Here is a 15,882-nt window from a genome sequence, read left to right on the forward strand (position 1 = left end):
CCTGCATCTATCAGATGGTCTACATGGTCTACTGGGCCCAGCCAGAGGAGAGCTAGCTCAGTTTAGCAGAAACGAGAACATGAAGCTAACATTTGTAGCAGCTGGTTGCTTTGGTCTTTCAATTAAATCTCACAAAATCCTTCCAGGAGCGTTTCTCTTTCAGCTGCACTTTGCACACGTGTTGCAGAAACTCACTGTGACTTTGATTTTTTTCTTCTTCAGCTGCTGTAGGAAGGCTTGCCGTTTCTGGGATTTCTGGGCCTCGTCTTCATCGTCCTCAACGTCCAGCATGTTGGCCACGAGTACGGCATCATAGGTTCTGTGTGATGGCTGTTCAAACATGAAGTTCTTTTAAAATCCCAGCTGACAGAAGAAAAGCCCTTTTCAGATCAATAACCTTGTTTAACACGGAAACATTCAGCAAATCCTCAACAATTATTTACCATAGAAACCTGAAACAGGTGAAGCCTCGTAGATCCCACAGGAAGGAGTCTAGCTTTCATGTTTGTGTTGCTGAGAACGTTTAGAACCAATCAGAACCAACAGCTGTTTTTAAAAGTTCTCACAAATAAATCTAATTCTAGTGGATATAATAAACATCCTGTCAGTGTGCTTCTTCATTACAGACCAGCTGGTGTTTAGTGAAGATGATGTAAATAGTCTGAAGATCACAGCGACGATGGTGGTTTGTAGTTCAGCTCTAACGTCGCCTCTGTGAGATGATTCACATGTGGAGCTCAGAGCAGAGCAGTCATGAAGGAACACACTTCCTGTCTGATCCACACTAGTCCAGGCACGGCCCTGCAGGAGCTCATGTCCTCATTTATCCCTGACTCCGCAGGATGAGGAGTGTGTGTGTGTGTGTGTGTGTGTGTGTGTGTGTGTGTGTGTGTGTGTGTGTGTGTGTGTGTGTGTGTGTGTGTGTGTGTGTGTGTGTGTGTGTGTGTGTGTGTGTGTCCTTGTGTGTGTGTGTCCTTGTGTGTGTGTGTGTGTCCATGTGCGTGCGTATGTGTGTGCGTGTGTGTGTGTGTGTATGTGTGCATGTGTGCGCGTGTGTGTGTGTGTCCGTGTGTGTGTGTGTCCATGTGCATGCGTATGTGTGTCCGTGTGCGTGCGTATGTGTGTACGTGCGTGTGTGTGTGTGTGCGCGTGCATGTGTGTGTGTGTGTGTGTGTGTGTGTGTCCGTGTGTGTGTGTGTGTGTCCGTGTGTGTGTGTGTGTGTCCGTGTGCATGTGTATGTGTGTCCATGTGCATGCGTATGTGTGTGCGTGTGTGTGTGTGTACATGCGTGTGTGTGTGTGTGTGTGTGTGTGTGTGTGTGTGTGTGTGTGTGTGTGTGTGTGTGTGTGTGTGTGTGTGTGTGTGTGTGTGTGTGTGTGTGTGTGTGTGTGTGAGAACCAGGCTCTGGTTTGGATTTGTGGACACTCGTGATGCTGGGACCAAAGAATGAAGAAAATACAGAGCTGGGATGCACACGAGACTTTGGATATTACTTTCAGAAGATGAAACTCTACAAGTTGACAAATGAAGTCACACAGGTTTATCACCAGACCAGAGGATTATGTCCATATGAGGAACGCGTGTGTTTGCATGATCAGATGAGATGATCAACAGTTGAATCCTTCATGTAGGAGAAGCTAAAAGGACAGAAGAGTAGACGCTTACCAGAGTAGAAGCCTCAGCGCTGGGATCCTTTTTCTCACTGCTCCTCATCTCCATGTCACCCTAACACACACATACACGGACGCACGCACACACACACACACACACACACACACATACACGGACGCACGCACGCACACACACACACACACACACACACACACACACATTACAGTGGCTGTACTCAGGACTGACAGCAGCTTAAAGCTGGTGTGTGTTTGTGGAGCTCAGACTTCTGCTGCTGATTCTGACCTAAGGTGTAAGAACACACTCCATCTCAGAGTGTATGGAGGCCCAGGGTAACCTGTTACTGGGTGGACTGGTCTGTGGTACGATGGGATGTCAGTAGCAGTTTGTCGGTGACTTGGGTCCTGCCATGTCTGTGGGTCCCCCACTCTAACGTGACCAGGAAGGAATGTGTGTGTTCTCAGAAGCTTTGGTGAAGGCAGTCAGCTCCTTCGTGATTCGGTCCTTCAGCAGGAACATGTTCTACAGGAGTTGGTTGAGGCCAACAAGCGTGGCCTCTAAACTCTCCAGTCCCAAACCCAACACAGCCTCTCTGGGAATGCTATAGGTCCATGAAGTGACCACCACCACCACCACGTCCCAGACTTAAACACCCTCCACTGATCTGATCTGACAAGTCAGATGTTCTGAAACTCAGCATGGCTTTGTCCTCCTCCTACAGACGTGTTGTCTGCAGGTCTGGACATGTCTGGGAGGTTCACTCCTGCGTGCTGCTTTCACTGTGGGCTTTGTTCTGTTGCTCTGGGCTTCTCCCAGTTTCACTGCCTTAACAACACTTACTGAGCCAATGGAACCAGATGAGCTACGGTTCTACAGTGGGTCAGCTGAACCTCTGACACAGGTGTGATTCAGTCTCACTGCAGCTATGGTGTACTTCCTGTCACCTCCTCAGAACCCACCTGAAGCTTTTCACAGCCCCGTTTACATCAGGACCTTCCAAAAAAGATACGCCAGGAGTTTCTAACCTCATCAATCGGTCATTATTCCTAAAGCAGTTCTCCAACAACGGCTCCTACTACTGTACTACTGTAATACACACTAGTATTAGAGTAATACACACTTCTATTACTGTAATACACACTAGTATTACAGTAATACTTGTGTGTACTACTGTAATACACACTAGTCTTACAGGAATAGACAATGGTATTACTGTAATACTCAGTAGTATTACTGTAATACACACCAGTATTACAGGAATAGACACTGGTATTACTGTAATACTCAGTAGTATTACTGTAATGCACACTAGTATTACAGTAATACATACATTTCAATGTAATACACACAAGTATTACCGTGATACACACATATTACTGTAATATACACTAGTATTACAGTAATACACACTAGTATTACAGTAATAAACACATATTACTGTAATACACACTAGAATTACAGTAATACACACATATTACAATAATACAGACATATTACTGTAATACACACTAGTATTACAGTAATACATACATTTCAATGTAATACACACAAGTATTACCGTGATATACACATATTACTGTAATATACACTAGTATTACAGTAATACACACTAGTATTACAGTAATAAACACATATTACTGTAATACACACTAGAATTACAGTAATACACACATATTACAATAATACAGACATATTACTGTAATACACACTAGTATTATAGTAATACACATATATCACTGTAACACACACTAGTATTACAGTAGTACACACTTGTATTACAGTAATGCACACATATTACAGTAATACACGCATATTACTGTAATACACACTAGTATTACAGTAATACATACTAGTATGGGTGGGGGGGGGGGGGGTCTGAATCAACTGTATGAGATGGCTGATGTTCTTCCATATAACGCACATTTAATTCATAATATTTTAAATACAGGCTTATAATTCCTTCACGTTTTTCTGAATTGTGTGAAATGGCCTAAAAAATAAGAGGAAAAGCAAAACGATTTTGTGGTCACCCACCAAGGTCAGTTGGTTTAGTCTTTACTCATGGTTGTTGTAATTGACGATTTGAAACCTATTTATTCAGTCGAGTGCCAAACGAAATGGACAGAAAAAGGTGAAAACCATCAGGTGCCCAGTTCAGACAAAGAGGAGAAATGGGCTAAAGATAAAGGTAGTGCGTTCTCATGCTAGGATGCACGTTTAAATTTTTTTTAACCGGTTAACTGGGGACTTTAACGGTTAAATTCGGTCAAGTAATTGCTAACAGAGCAAACAGGGCTGAAAGTTTGAAACGAATGGTTCGAATAAATTCCTTAATGATTCTGTCACAAACGTGCCGGTGAGCGAAGCGGAGGTGTGGATCCACACGCGGGTGAAGAAGCAGGCAGGTAGGCAGACAGGAACGTTTAAAACATGGATTTATTCAGGGACACGTAGGACAATGAAACAATGAACCAACCAGACAAAATGGACTAACAGGGTTTAAATACAGGAGGAGCAGGGATCTTGGGTGATTGGGAAACGAGAGGCAGATGGGAGCAGTTAACATGAACACAGGACTGAACCGAATGGGGAGACAGGACAGGGTGTGACAGTACACCCCCACCCCCACCCCCACCCGCCCACCCAAAAGGGCGGATTCCAGACGCCCACAGGAACATAGAGCAGGGCAGGAGGAGGGGGACCCGGAGGCCGGGCCGAGAAGGACCGAGGGACCGACGGAGAGGAGGCAGGGACAAGTAGAGTCCGGGGACCTGTGCCTGGGTCAGAGGAGGCGACGACGGGCTCTTGGGGGCCTGCGCCTGGGGCAGAGGAGGCGGCGATGACGGGCTCTTGAGGGCCTGCGTCTGTGGCAGAGGAGGCGGCGATGACGGGCTCTTGGGGGCCTGCGTCTGTGGCAGAGGAGGAGGCGACGACGAACTCTTCGGGGCCTGCGTCTGTGGCAGAGGAGGAGGCGACGACGAACTCTTCGGGGCCTGCGTCTGTGGCAGAGGAGGAGGCGACGACGGGTCTTGCGGGCCTGCGTCTGTGGCAGAGGAGGAGGCGACGACAGGTTCTTGGGGGCCCGCGCCTGGTGAGGGCAGGACTGGCGGTGACCGGAGGCAGAGACGCCAGAGGACACGTCTTTGACTTCTGGACTGGAGGCGACGGCGACCACCTCAGGGCTGGAGGCGGCGGCGACGACCTCAGGGCTGGAGGCGTCGTCGTCGGCCTCTGGACTGGAGGCGGTGGCGTCGGCCCCTGGACTGGAGGCTGCGTCGTCGGCCTCTGGGCTGGAGGCGGCGGCGTCGGCCTCTGGGCTGGAGGCGGCGTCGACCATTGGGCTGGAGGCGGCATCGACCACTGGGCTGGAGGCGGCGGCGTCGACCACTGGGCTGGAGACGGCGTCGTCGACCACTGGACTGGGGACGTTGACCACTGGACTGGGGACGGCGGCGACCACTGGACTGGGGACGTTGACCACTGGACTGGAGACGGCAGCGACCACGGGACTGGAGACGGTGTCGACCACTGGACTGGAGACGGCGTCGACCACGGGGACTGGAGACAGCGTCGACCACGGGGACTGGAGACGGCGGGGGACTGGAGACGGCGGGGACGTTGGACTGGAGGGGACGTCATCCTCTAGACTGGAGGGGACGTCGACCTCTGGACACGAAGGAGCGTCGACCTCTGGACACGAAGGAGCGTCGACCTCTGGACACGAAGGAGTGTCGACCTCTGGACTGGAAACAGCGTCGACCTCTGGACTGGAAAGAGCGTCGACCTCTGGACTGGAAAGAGCATCGACCTCTGGACTGGAAGGGGCGTCGACCTTAGGACTGGAAGGAGCGTCGACCTCAGGACTGGAAGGGGCGTCGACCACAGGACTGGAAGGGGCGTCGACCACAGGACTGGAAGGGGTGTCGACACCTGTCGACTTCTGGTCCGGAGGCATCCACTTCTGGTCCGGAGGTGTCGACTTCGGGACCGTCGGCATCTGGTCCGGGGGCGTCGACTTCTGGTCCGGAGGCATCGACTTCTGGTCCGGGGGCGTCGGCTTCGGGACCGTCGGCATCTGGTCCGGGGGCGTCGACTTCTGGTCCGGAGGCGTCGACTTCTGGTCCCGGGGCGTCGACTTCTGGACCGTCGACTTCCGGACCGTCAGCTTCTGGACTGTCGGCTTCTGGACTGTCAGCTTCTGGACCATCGGTTTCTGGAGTGGAGGACCGGATGCGGTGCGACCTCCGGGACCACCACGGGAACTGGATGCGGTGCGACCTCCGGGACCACCGCTGGAACAGGATATGGTGCGACCTCCGGCACCACCACGGGAACAGGATGTGGTGCATCCACCGGGAACACTGCTGGAACAGGATGCGGTGCGACCTCCGGAACCACCGCTGGAACAGGATGCGGTGCGACCTCTGGGACCATTGCTGGAACTGGAGCTGACTGAACTGGTGGTGCCGGAAACTGGGAGAGCAGGGAAGATAGATTGTCCAGCTGGAGCTCCTGGAGACTGAGGCTCTGATGAAGTTGGGCCAGCTCAGCTTGGAGACCGGTGAGCTCTGCTGAGTGGACTGCGGGCTCGATCCTTTGGCCAAGAGATGAGGGAGCTGCAGGCTGTACCGGAACCTTCTCCTGGTGATTCGGGGAGGATAGGGTGTCCAGCTGGAACTCCTGGAGGTTGACGAGCTGATGGATCCGGCCAAGCTCTGCCTGGAGGCCGGCGAGCTCTGTCAGCTGGGCTGTAGGCGTGGTTCCTCCGCCTGCAGATGACGGAGGTGCTGATTGGACCGCTGGTCTGACTGGGGGCGGGTCCAAGCTGGCGAGCCGGAGCTGCGGCGAGCTTGCGGCTCCATCCCAGTACCAGGGGTGATGGTGGAGCCCGGCATCCTTCCCAATGCCGTGGGCCAGCTCCGGGGGAGCACACAGCCAGTCTGGTGCCCACGTAGCAGGAGCGGTCTAGCTGCGTCTCCTGGTCCAACCTCACATCTAGCTCTGGGAGGACGGAGGGGATCGTCGCAGCCGGGGTTCGGCGATGGCGTCTGCGGCGAGACGAGACCAGAGGAGGAGAAGCTGGCCGGTGATCTGCGGTTAAAAACTGGAGCAAACACTCTCAAGGAAGAACCTCCCCGCTGGATCCTTTTCTGGGTTGGTTCATTCTGTCACAAACGTGCCGGTGAGCGAAGCGGAGGTGTGGATCCACACGTGGGTGAAAAAGCAGGCAGGTAGGCAGACAGGAACGTTTAAAACATGGATTTATTCAGGGACACGTAGGACAATGAAACAATGAACCAACCAGACAAAATGGACTAACAGGGTTTAAATACAGGAGTAGCTGGGACCTTGAGTGATTGGGAGACGAGAGGCAGGTGGGAGCAATTAACATGAACACAGGACTGAACCGAATGGGGTGACAGGACAGGGTGTGACAGATTCAAGCACCAGGATTCGTCAAATGTGCACTGCAGCCTGCCTCCTGAACAACAACAAAAACAGGTTGATAATGGTTCATGTTCACATCATAATGAGTAAACTCTACAAGCTGAAAAAAGTCCCCAGTCCAAACTAACTAGCTGTTATTAGCATTTCCAGTGCTACTGAACATGTTTATGGAATACATTACTGGCCTACTGATCATAGTGTAACTGTGGATATATTCAGATATGTTATTTCACATCTTTAGCAGCAGACCACAGTCTTGTTTGGACAGATTTGTCAGAAGTGTGGCTCCTTCATTGCATTTGTTACACTGATTATTTTTCACATAGTTTGTTCTGTAATAAAATCAAGGGATGTCTCGCCTGGGGAGTAATTCCATGTAGAACCGCCACTGAGTATTACAGTAGTACACACTAGTATTACAGTAATACACACATATTATAGTAATACACACATATTACAGTAATACACACATATTACTGTAATACACACTAGTATTACAGTAGTACACACTCGTATTAAAGTAATACACACATATTACAGTAATACACACATATTACAGTAATACACTCATATTACTGTAATACACACTAGTATTACAGTAATACACACATATTACTGTAATACACACTAGTATTTTCATTTATTTCCTGTTTAATCCGCTGGGTCTTCCTTACGTGGAGCTAAACCTGCAGTGTGTTTTCTTTTTAAACTAATGTATGAAGTTGGGAGCAACGTGTCTGAAAATGTCACCGCGCGCGAGCATCGATCCGCTCCTGAATCATTCCACCTTAAATAAACCTGAGTTAGTTCCCCTCAGACAGAAGGCTGCTGCGTTTGTGGACAGAAGAGGAAACCTTAACTGATCTTTACCGTTCTGCCCTTGAAGAACATGACGCTGGAGTTTGTTTCAGAATCGATGTAGAAGTTCAGTCAGAGGAACCTGCGCTCAGCAGCAGCTGCGTGGCCTCCTTAACGTCCATCTCTCACAAACACAAACGAACAAACAAACTTCTCCTTCGACCACAGGATAAAACATCTACAACTCCGCTTCACTTCCGCGTGCCTACAGGCAGCAACACCGTGTGCGAGGAACACAGGTGTGCCAGTGTTTTACCTGGAGGGGTGATGACGTTATCTGTCATTTAGAATACGAACGTCAATGCTGCGTTCAAGTTCTACAGTGACAGTCGGTGAGCTGGTTTCACAATACTGGGGAGTTTCTGCTAAGTTTCTTTAGAACCAAACCACGTGTGTGTGTGTGTGTGTGTGTGTGTGTGTGTGTGTGTGTGTGTGTGTGTGTGTGTGTGTGTGTGTGTGTGTGTGTGTGTGTGTGTGTGTGTGTGTTCTTAATAAATACTGAGGACCATTTTCATTATTATCCCAACAAAGTGACGACATTTTAGTTAGGGTTAGGGTTAGATCAGCATTGGCTATGGTTAGGGTCAGGCAGAGGTGTGACCAAGTCACTGATTTGCAAGTCACAAGTAAATCACAAGTCTTTTCAGTCAAGTCTCGAGTCAAGTCCAAGTCAAAGACGACCAAGTCCAAGTCGAGTTCAAAGTCAGTGATGTGGAAGTCCAATTCAAGTCCAAGTCCTTAACTTTGAATTTTCAAGTCATAATCAGGTCATTTGTAGCCTGGCAAGCCAGACTAAATAAATGTATTATTTAGTCTGGCCATGCTCCATTGACGGCTCTCGGTTGTGGGGCGGGTTCTACTGTTGTCTTTCAAATGATCTCCGCATTCCACTGGACAATGAATGTGACATACTCTTGTTTCACTCTGTTGCATCATCCCACCCACCAGGCATATAGAGTGCCCTGATTGGCCCACAAAGCGGATAAAGCTCTGTGATTTGTTCACTAAGCAGATAGAGCACTATGACTGGCCCACCATTATGGACCAATCTCAGCTCTTTGTGTGTTTGAAACCCCTCTAGAGAACTGTGATTGGCTAGCCAGAGTCCTGGTAGGAGCTGCTGAGGTTCCAATGGAGCATGCCTAGACCATTCTTTGCAAAGCAAGAATTTGGTCTAGTTCACTAGGCTAGGTCATTTGTCCAACTTCAATTTAATGACAATGATAATAAATAAATAGCAGAAATAAAACTTCCTAAAGTTTAATTTATTTGTTCAAACAAGCAGAAAGCGCAGCTGAACTTGATCATAAACAAAGTGCTGCTGCATTTAGCAGTACAAGATCTAACCCAGAACGAAGAATGATTTATGACTTTTGTCAATGCCATGCCACTTTTGTGCTAAAATATCAAATACGGTCAAGTCAACAGATGCAAGTCGATTCAAGTCGTAAGTCACTGGTGTTCAAGTCCGAGTCAAGTCATAAGTCTTTATAGATTTTATCAAGTCAAGTCATAAGTCATTAAAATAATGACTCGAGTCTAACTCGAGTCCACACCTCTGGGCTTAGGGTGTGGGTTAGGCATAGTGGAGTCACATTAATGAATGGAAGTCAATGGGTGGTCCTTACTATTGTAACGTTGTGAAAGGCTAACAAATTTATTTGACCACAGCAATGTCGGAGGTCGACAGAAATTGTAATTCAATTCAATTCAAGTTTATTTATAAAGCGCCAAATCACGACAAGAGTCGTTTCATGGACCTTCAACATTCCAAGCCAATCAGTAAAAAGTTTCCTATATAAGGAACCCAGCAGGTTGCATCGAGTCACTGAGTCACTGACTAGTGTCAGTGACTCGATGCAGTTCTCATACTAAGCAATCATTTAGTGACAGTGGAGAGGAAAACTCCCCTTTAACAGGAAGGAACCTCCAGAGGATCCTGGCTCAGTATAAGCAGCCATCCTCCACGACTCACTGGGGATGGAGAAGACAGAGCACACACACACACACGCACACACACACGTACACACACACACACACACACACACACACACACACACACACACAACATATATACCAAGCAATGTGTCTATGGTTACATTGTGATTTCTTAGTAAATATTCTATTTGGTGAGAGATAAACTTTATTGTATTTATCCTAGTGGATCTATAATTAAACGCACTGACGTCGTTAGGTCCGTTTTAGGGGGGCTTCAGCCACCCTAAAATAATCACAAGCCCCCCTATCATTTTGAGTTTTTTTAGGGCTGGGACTTTAACGCGTTATTATGATTAATTAGAAAAAAATTAAAAAAAATTCACGCATTTAATCGCAGCTTGCATTTCGAGCACGGCGGAACCTTTGTCATTGCACGACTTCCTCGTAGACAAAATATCACTGACGCACACAACAATGCACAGTGATAATGGCTACTAACGGAATAAAAACAGAAAGAAGTTGCCTTGCTTGGACTGATGCAGGATTTAGGAAACACGTCCACCTCTTTTCTTAACTTGAAAAAAAAAACTTCCAGACAACAACGGAGTCTGTGTCGCGGACATTTTTCAGAGATCGTCTCTGCTTCGGCTGCCCGGTGGCACAGGAAACTTTACAAAAGTTGCGGTAAGCTATATTTTTAACATTTACGTAACACCTGTGCAGCGCTGAAAGCACCAGACAGAATAATTCTGTGCCCTAATAGTAGTTTATGAAAGTAAGACAAACGAGAGGCACCTGGCTGCCGCTGGGAGAATGCTCCGTGTTCTCACTTCTCTGTAAACAATCACAGACAACGTGTCTTAAAGTTGAAAACAGAAGTTTAAAAAACAGAAACACTCTGAAACTTTTCTGATGATTTTCTAAACAATTCTGTAGGGGAATTTTACGTTTCTGAGACGAGTCTCTGTCTAAACATCATCGCATGCATTATTATCATTAAGCAGTGAGGTGTGTTGAAGCTGTCATCAGCTAAGGAGCGGATGCTTAAGTGTATCTGGGGCAGCGAGGAATGAGAAAGTTGTGATCAAGCTGGAGATCACATCAGATTTACTGATGCAGGCGTGAATCTGCGGGTCTGCAGCATCCCCTTATTAACATCAGGACTTCCCATGTAAGGAAGGTCTGCTCACCTGTTCATCAGATCATTATTTCCTCGCCATGATCTTTTATCATCCCATCATCCTCCAGTCATCCAACTGGAACCAGTTAGTGTTCCTGATCATTCTCAGAATATGCCATGCCTGCTCTGGTGTTAAAAGTTGGTACATTTAAGTGCTAGATCATATTTGTGCCTGTTCTACTGTCATTTTGAAGGATTATTATTTATGTGTTTTTACTACATTATGAGTAGAAATGCTAATAAAAACTCCCAATTATACAAACAAGTGAAACTGGAAAAATTAGAATCTGGTGCAAAGTCAAATTTATTTCAGTAATTCAACTAGACAGAGAGACTATTTAAAGGCTCAGGAACCCTTTGCAGGCGTTTTCTATTTGTAATTATAAATTTTAGTTGATTTAGGTCTTGTTTCATGTCACACAGTGACATTTGATTAATTAAAATGCATTTTTTTATTAAAAGCTTTAGTTTTACAGTAATAACTATGTCTAATGTTTAATTCTCTGTCTCATAATTTTAATTAAGTTTTGCTTTGAGAGCACATTTTCCTGAACGATTACAATGCGATTAATTTAGATTAATTAATTACAAAGCCTCTAATTAATTAGATTAAAAATTGTAATCAAGTCCCAGCCCTCATTTTTATATATACTGTTATTTTGTCTTGTAATTGTTAATTACATACTCCTTTATTCCATTTCATATCAGTGTTATTCATATATTAAAACTGTCAACTGCACACTCATTTGGCAGAATAAAAGTTTGACAATTATTCATTTGTTCTTTGTCATATTTCAGTAACATTTATAATTAAGCAAGTTGTAATTAATTAAATGACTGCAACATTTCCCCATGTTAAGTGCAGTAGACTGAAATGAATAGCTTTATTTGGAAATATAACATATCTAATTTTTAATGGACTTATATAAAATCTTTCTTCAACATAGACCCCACTAATGAACTGATTAAGTGTTATTTTTTATAAAAAGAAGAGAGAAAATGCACAAAGGTAGGAAAGGAAAAGAAAGTGATAAAATAATAGGTTTTGTTAAATGTTCTTCAGATAATGAATTAATTGACAAAGTTTTTGCAGGATGTGAAAAAAATGTTCAAGGTCAAGCTCCTGGGGCTAAGCCCCCCCTATATCTCAATCCTAGTGACGTCCATGATTAAACGGGTAAACTAGTAGTAGCATATTCAATGTCAAAGAAAGTAAAATGTTATTATCAGGAGAGGGAGAATGTTTAAGTGGTTAGCAGCAGTGTGCTAGACCAGTGGTTCCTAACCTGGGGGTCCTGACCCCCACAAGGGGGCGCCAAAGCCTCTCAGTGGGTCGCCAGGACCTCTCCACTTTAAGGGGTTAAAACTTCATTTATTACTTGTTTATAGCCTACATTTTGCTCACATTTTTTTTCATGAGTGAAAAGTTTACTGATATTAAGACAGGAAGTAATTAGTACAGAAAGAGTAACACACTTTTAAGAACATTTTGCTCAGCTCACTGTTTTATTTTCAAGTGTCAAAAGTTCATTACAGATAGGACTGGTTGATTAATTACAGCGTTTACAGTAAATAATCTAGTATAAACAGTAATATACACATTTAAGTACATTTTGCTCAGTGTATTTTTTATGTGTCAATCGTTTATTGAGAGGAATGATTGATTTATCAGTGTTTACAAGAAACAATGTGTTCAGAAAAGTAATACAAACTGTCAAGCACACTATGCTCTGTTTGGTTTTGTTAATGACTTTGTTCTGTACTGGAGCCTACTATTACTGTTATCTATTAAAGCATATTAAAATGTGCTTGAACAATTTTATCATTTCTTAATAATGTTTGTACTGGAAGAGAGAATGGAAGGGGGTCGTCAAAAATTTTACCGGTAAAAAACGGGGTCCCTTGGGAAAAAGGTTGGGAACCACTGCTCTAGAGAGCTGTGATTGGCTAGCCAGAGTCCTGGTAGGCGCTGTGGAGGTTCCAATGGAGCATGCCTAGACCAAACTTTGCAAAGCAAGAATTTGGTCTAGTTCACTAGGCTAAAGACCACAAACAAGACGAAGAGAAAGCAGAAAAAGAAGAAGAGAGGCGGAAGCATTCGTATCAAACTCGAACTGGTAGTCAAAACATGAAGCATGAAATGGAGTTATCTAGAGCTGAAACAACTAATCGATTTAATCGATTATTAAAATAGTTAACAACTTTTTTAGTCATCGGTTAGTTGTTTAATAATCATATTTTACCGCATAAAGTCTATTTTTTACCACAATCTGACATCGGTTACAATCTGTTAAATTTGCCGCCAGTGTGTGGCAGTAATGAGCCACTGATCTACCAGTGGGGCCGTAGAAGAAGAAATTAGCCAATAAGTGCCCTCGGTTTTCATGACGTATCACGTTACTGACGCGCATCTTGCTGTGAGAGATGGCGGATCAACAACAAATACAGAAGAAAAATAAAAGCGACAAAACAAGAGAAACCCCGGACAAAAACCTCACGAGTATGGGAGCACTTCACTAGATGCCTTGAAAAGACCGGTGACCTACAAAATATGCAAAAACCATGGCACGACGGAAGCACGACGTCCCTAAGTGAACATTTGAGACGAAAACGTGGGGGCTGATGCAGCAGAGGAATGTCCGGTAAGTAACAGAAAATAAACAAGCTAACGCAGATCACATTTGGGACTTAGTGTTAGCTGAGTTCGTTATAGTGGATGTTAAACATGTTTTTTTTTTTTTTTGCCGCGTCAGTTTACGGTGTTCTACTTCTGATTGACTAGATGCAATCGTGAATCTCCTCCGTGTTGTGAATCATGCGCTTGCCAAATTTAGCACGTCTGTTTATAAGAATGTTCTCGTTAAGAGAAAAACGGCACAAACCCATAACTGTGTTCCTCATTCAAAAAAGGACAACTCCGCGGAGAAAAATATACAGACGAGCTGTGTCCAGGTGAATATAACGCGGCATAGTTGTACGCTTTCAATTTTTAAATACAGGAGAAATTCAGAAAGTCCTTTTTTTAACTATTAAAAGGCTGTTTTACTATCTAACGCTGTAAAACGCCTCACAACACATTTTTGTCAAAATAAATGATCACTGTATATTGTTAATTAATTCAAATAATGTAATATTGATTTAGTGTTGTAGTGTGTGTGCTGCTTTATTTTATATGTGTACTTAATTCAGTCTATTTGTGTTTCTTATGCAGAAAAAAACAAGCAACGATGGACAACTACATGGGGAACAAGACACTCACCCCCAGCAATTCATACCACTTACAAACTCTATTCCAGATTCTACATTATTTTTTATGGAATTTACCTCTTATATTTTGATGCCAAAAAGTTATTCTGGACTGATATTTTGCACTGTTTAGCTCATTTTACACTGCTGACTGTGGTCATGTGCAATAAAATAGATTGTAGTCAACTGCACAATTCTCTTATGTTTTTCTTTTTCTTAACTGAAATGTATTCATCACTTGTATAGGTTAAATAGCTAAACAATAACAAACCGATTAATCGAAAAAATAATCGACAGATTAATCGATTATGAAAATAATCGTTAGTTTCAGCCCTAGAGTTATCCCCACATTTACCTGCACCGCTGCTAGGGCTCACTGTTGGCCCAGAGGACAACGTAAATGTGACTCAGCTGCTTAACTGAGCTATCTCCCCACGAGCACACAGGTGCCCGTTTAAAGGCCGTGGAGCCAAACATCTGACCAGCATCGGTGGCTCCAGAAAACATTTAGACTTGAGGGGTCATGTGGGTGACAGCCACAGTGCTACAGATAAACAGAATAATAACAGGGAGACAACCTCTGATCACCAGGAAACAATAAAAAATAACAATACACCTTATGAAATCTACAGAATACATAAGGACCAGTGACGGCTTCCTGACTCGTCCCCGGACCACAATTTCAACCCGAGAGGATGAAATAATTTAATGTTTAAAGCTGAGGTCAGTCTGACTCAGTCGTTCAGTGTTTTCATTAACATCAGTCCCTCTCCAGTAGGTGGGCTGCCACTTAAAGCCTATGCTCCGCCCCCGTGTTGAGTCAGCAACTAGCTTGAAGATCTCCCAGGGCAGTCACATCTGCAGTCATGCCGACTGAGGACTGGCCTTGTGGGACACCAGTGGGAGGGATGTAAACATGTGACCACGATGAGCCAGGCTCTGTTCTGTTGGCTAAAATGGACCCAACTGCAGTTCATGAGAACCAGAAACAGTAGGTTCTGATAAGAAACAAGCAGCCAGTAGTTTTATGGGGCCTTGTCCTCTCGAGAGGACAAAATGCAAAGCTCAGATCATAAATGTAACTGCAGCTGAGCTGATAGGCAAACACAGGTAATGACCCGAGCACGGTCCCGCCTCAAATCGTCTGCATCCTGATGTGGCAGTGTGAGCGTCGGGTCACCGTGACTCGACTGGTCCTGGCTACTGGTTAGCGCCCGTGACTCTCACCCGGAGTCTGGGGATCGAATCCCGCCCAGGCCCTCGTTTCTCCACCCTGCCACACTAACCAAGGTTGATTCAGTCCTGGAGACATTTGGACACAGTGATCCATTTCATGCAGACAGCTTCTGACCACAGGTCCTTCCCGAACAGCAGTTTCTGCAGGTCACCTTTGAAACGCTTGTTTTCTGCTCCGAGTCGTTTACACGACCTGTGGACTCTGAGCCTTTCGACTGGAGACCTCAGCTGCAGCAGTCAGCTTTGGCTCCTCCCCGTGGCCGTCGTCCTCTCAACACATTCCTAGTCCTAGTAAGGTTTTCATAGTAAAAGTGCATTTTAAAAACATTTGCTGTCATGCTGTAAA

General features: G+C 45.4%; 1 protein-coding gene and 1 long non-coding RNA gene across 2 annotated transcripts in view; one reads left to right on the top strand and one right to left on the bottom strand.

Moving 5' to 3' along the window:
- LOC107397225 (anoctamin-9) overlaps nucleotides 1-8,204 on the bottom strand; it is an 84,026-nt gene extending 75,822 nt beyond the window's left edge. The window contains exons 1-3 of the mRNA XM_054735284.2: nucleotides 7,949-8,204; nucleotides 1,667-1,726; nucleotides 196-330 (exon numbers count right to left, since the gene is read on the bottom strand). Of these exons, the coding sequence (XP_054591259.1) occupies nucleotides 196-330; nucleotides 1,667-1,726; nucleotides 7,949-7,969 (216 nt within the window). The 5' untranslated portion in view covers nucleotides 7,970-8,204. The remainder of the gene's footprint in view (nucleotides 1-195; nucleotides 331-1,666; nucleotides 1,727-7,948) is intronic.
- A 5,000-nt stretch (nucleotides 8,205-13,204) lies between these two features.
- On the top strand, nucleotides 13,205-14,488 carry LOC129155110 (uncharacterized). Its single transcript, XR_008560091.2, has 2 exons — nucleotides 13,205-13,696; nucleotides 14,266-14,488. It is a non-coding gene; the product is annotated as an uncharacterized lncRNA (long non-coding RNA).
- The last annotated feature ends 1,394 nt before the right edge of the window (nucleotides 14,489-15,882 follow it).

This window comes from Nothobranchius furzeri, chromosome 9 (genome assembly GCF_043380555.1).
Source record: "Nothobranchius furzeri strain GRZ-AD chromosome 9, NfurGRZ-RIMD1, whole genome shotgun sequence".
NCBI lineage: Eukaryota > Metazoa > Chordata > Actinopteri > Cyprinodontiformes > Nothobranchiidae > Nothobranchius > Nothobranchius furzeri.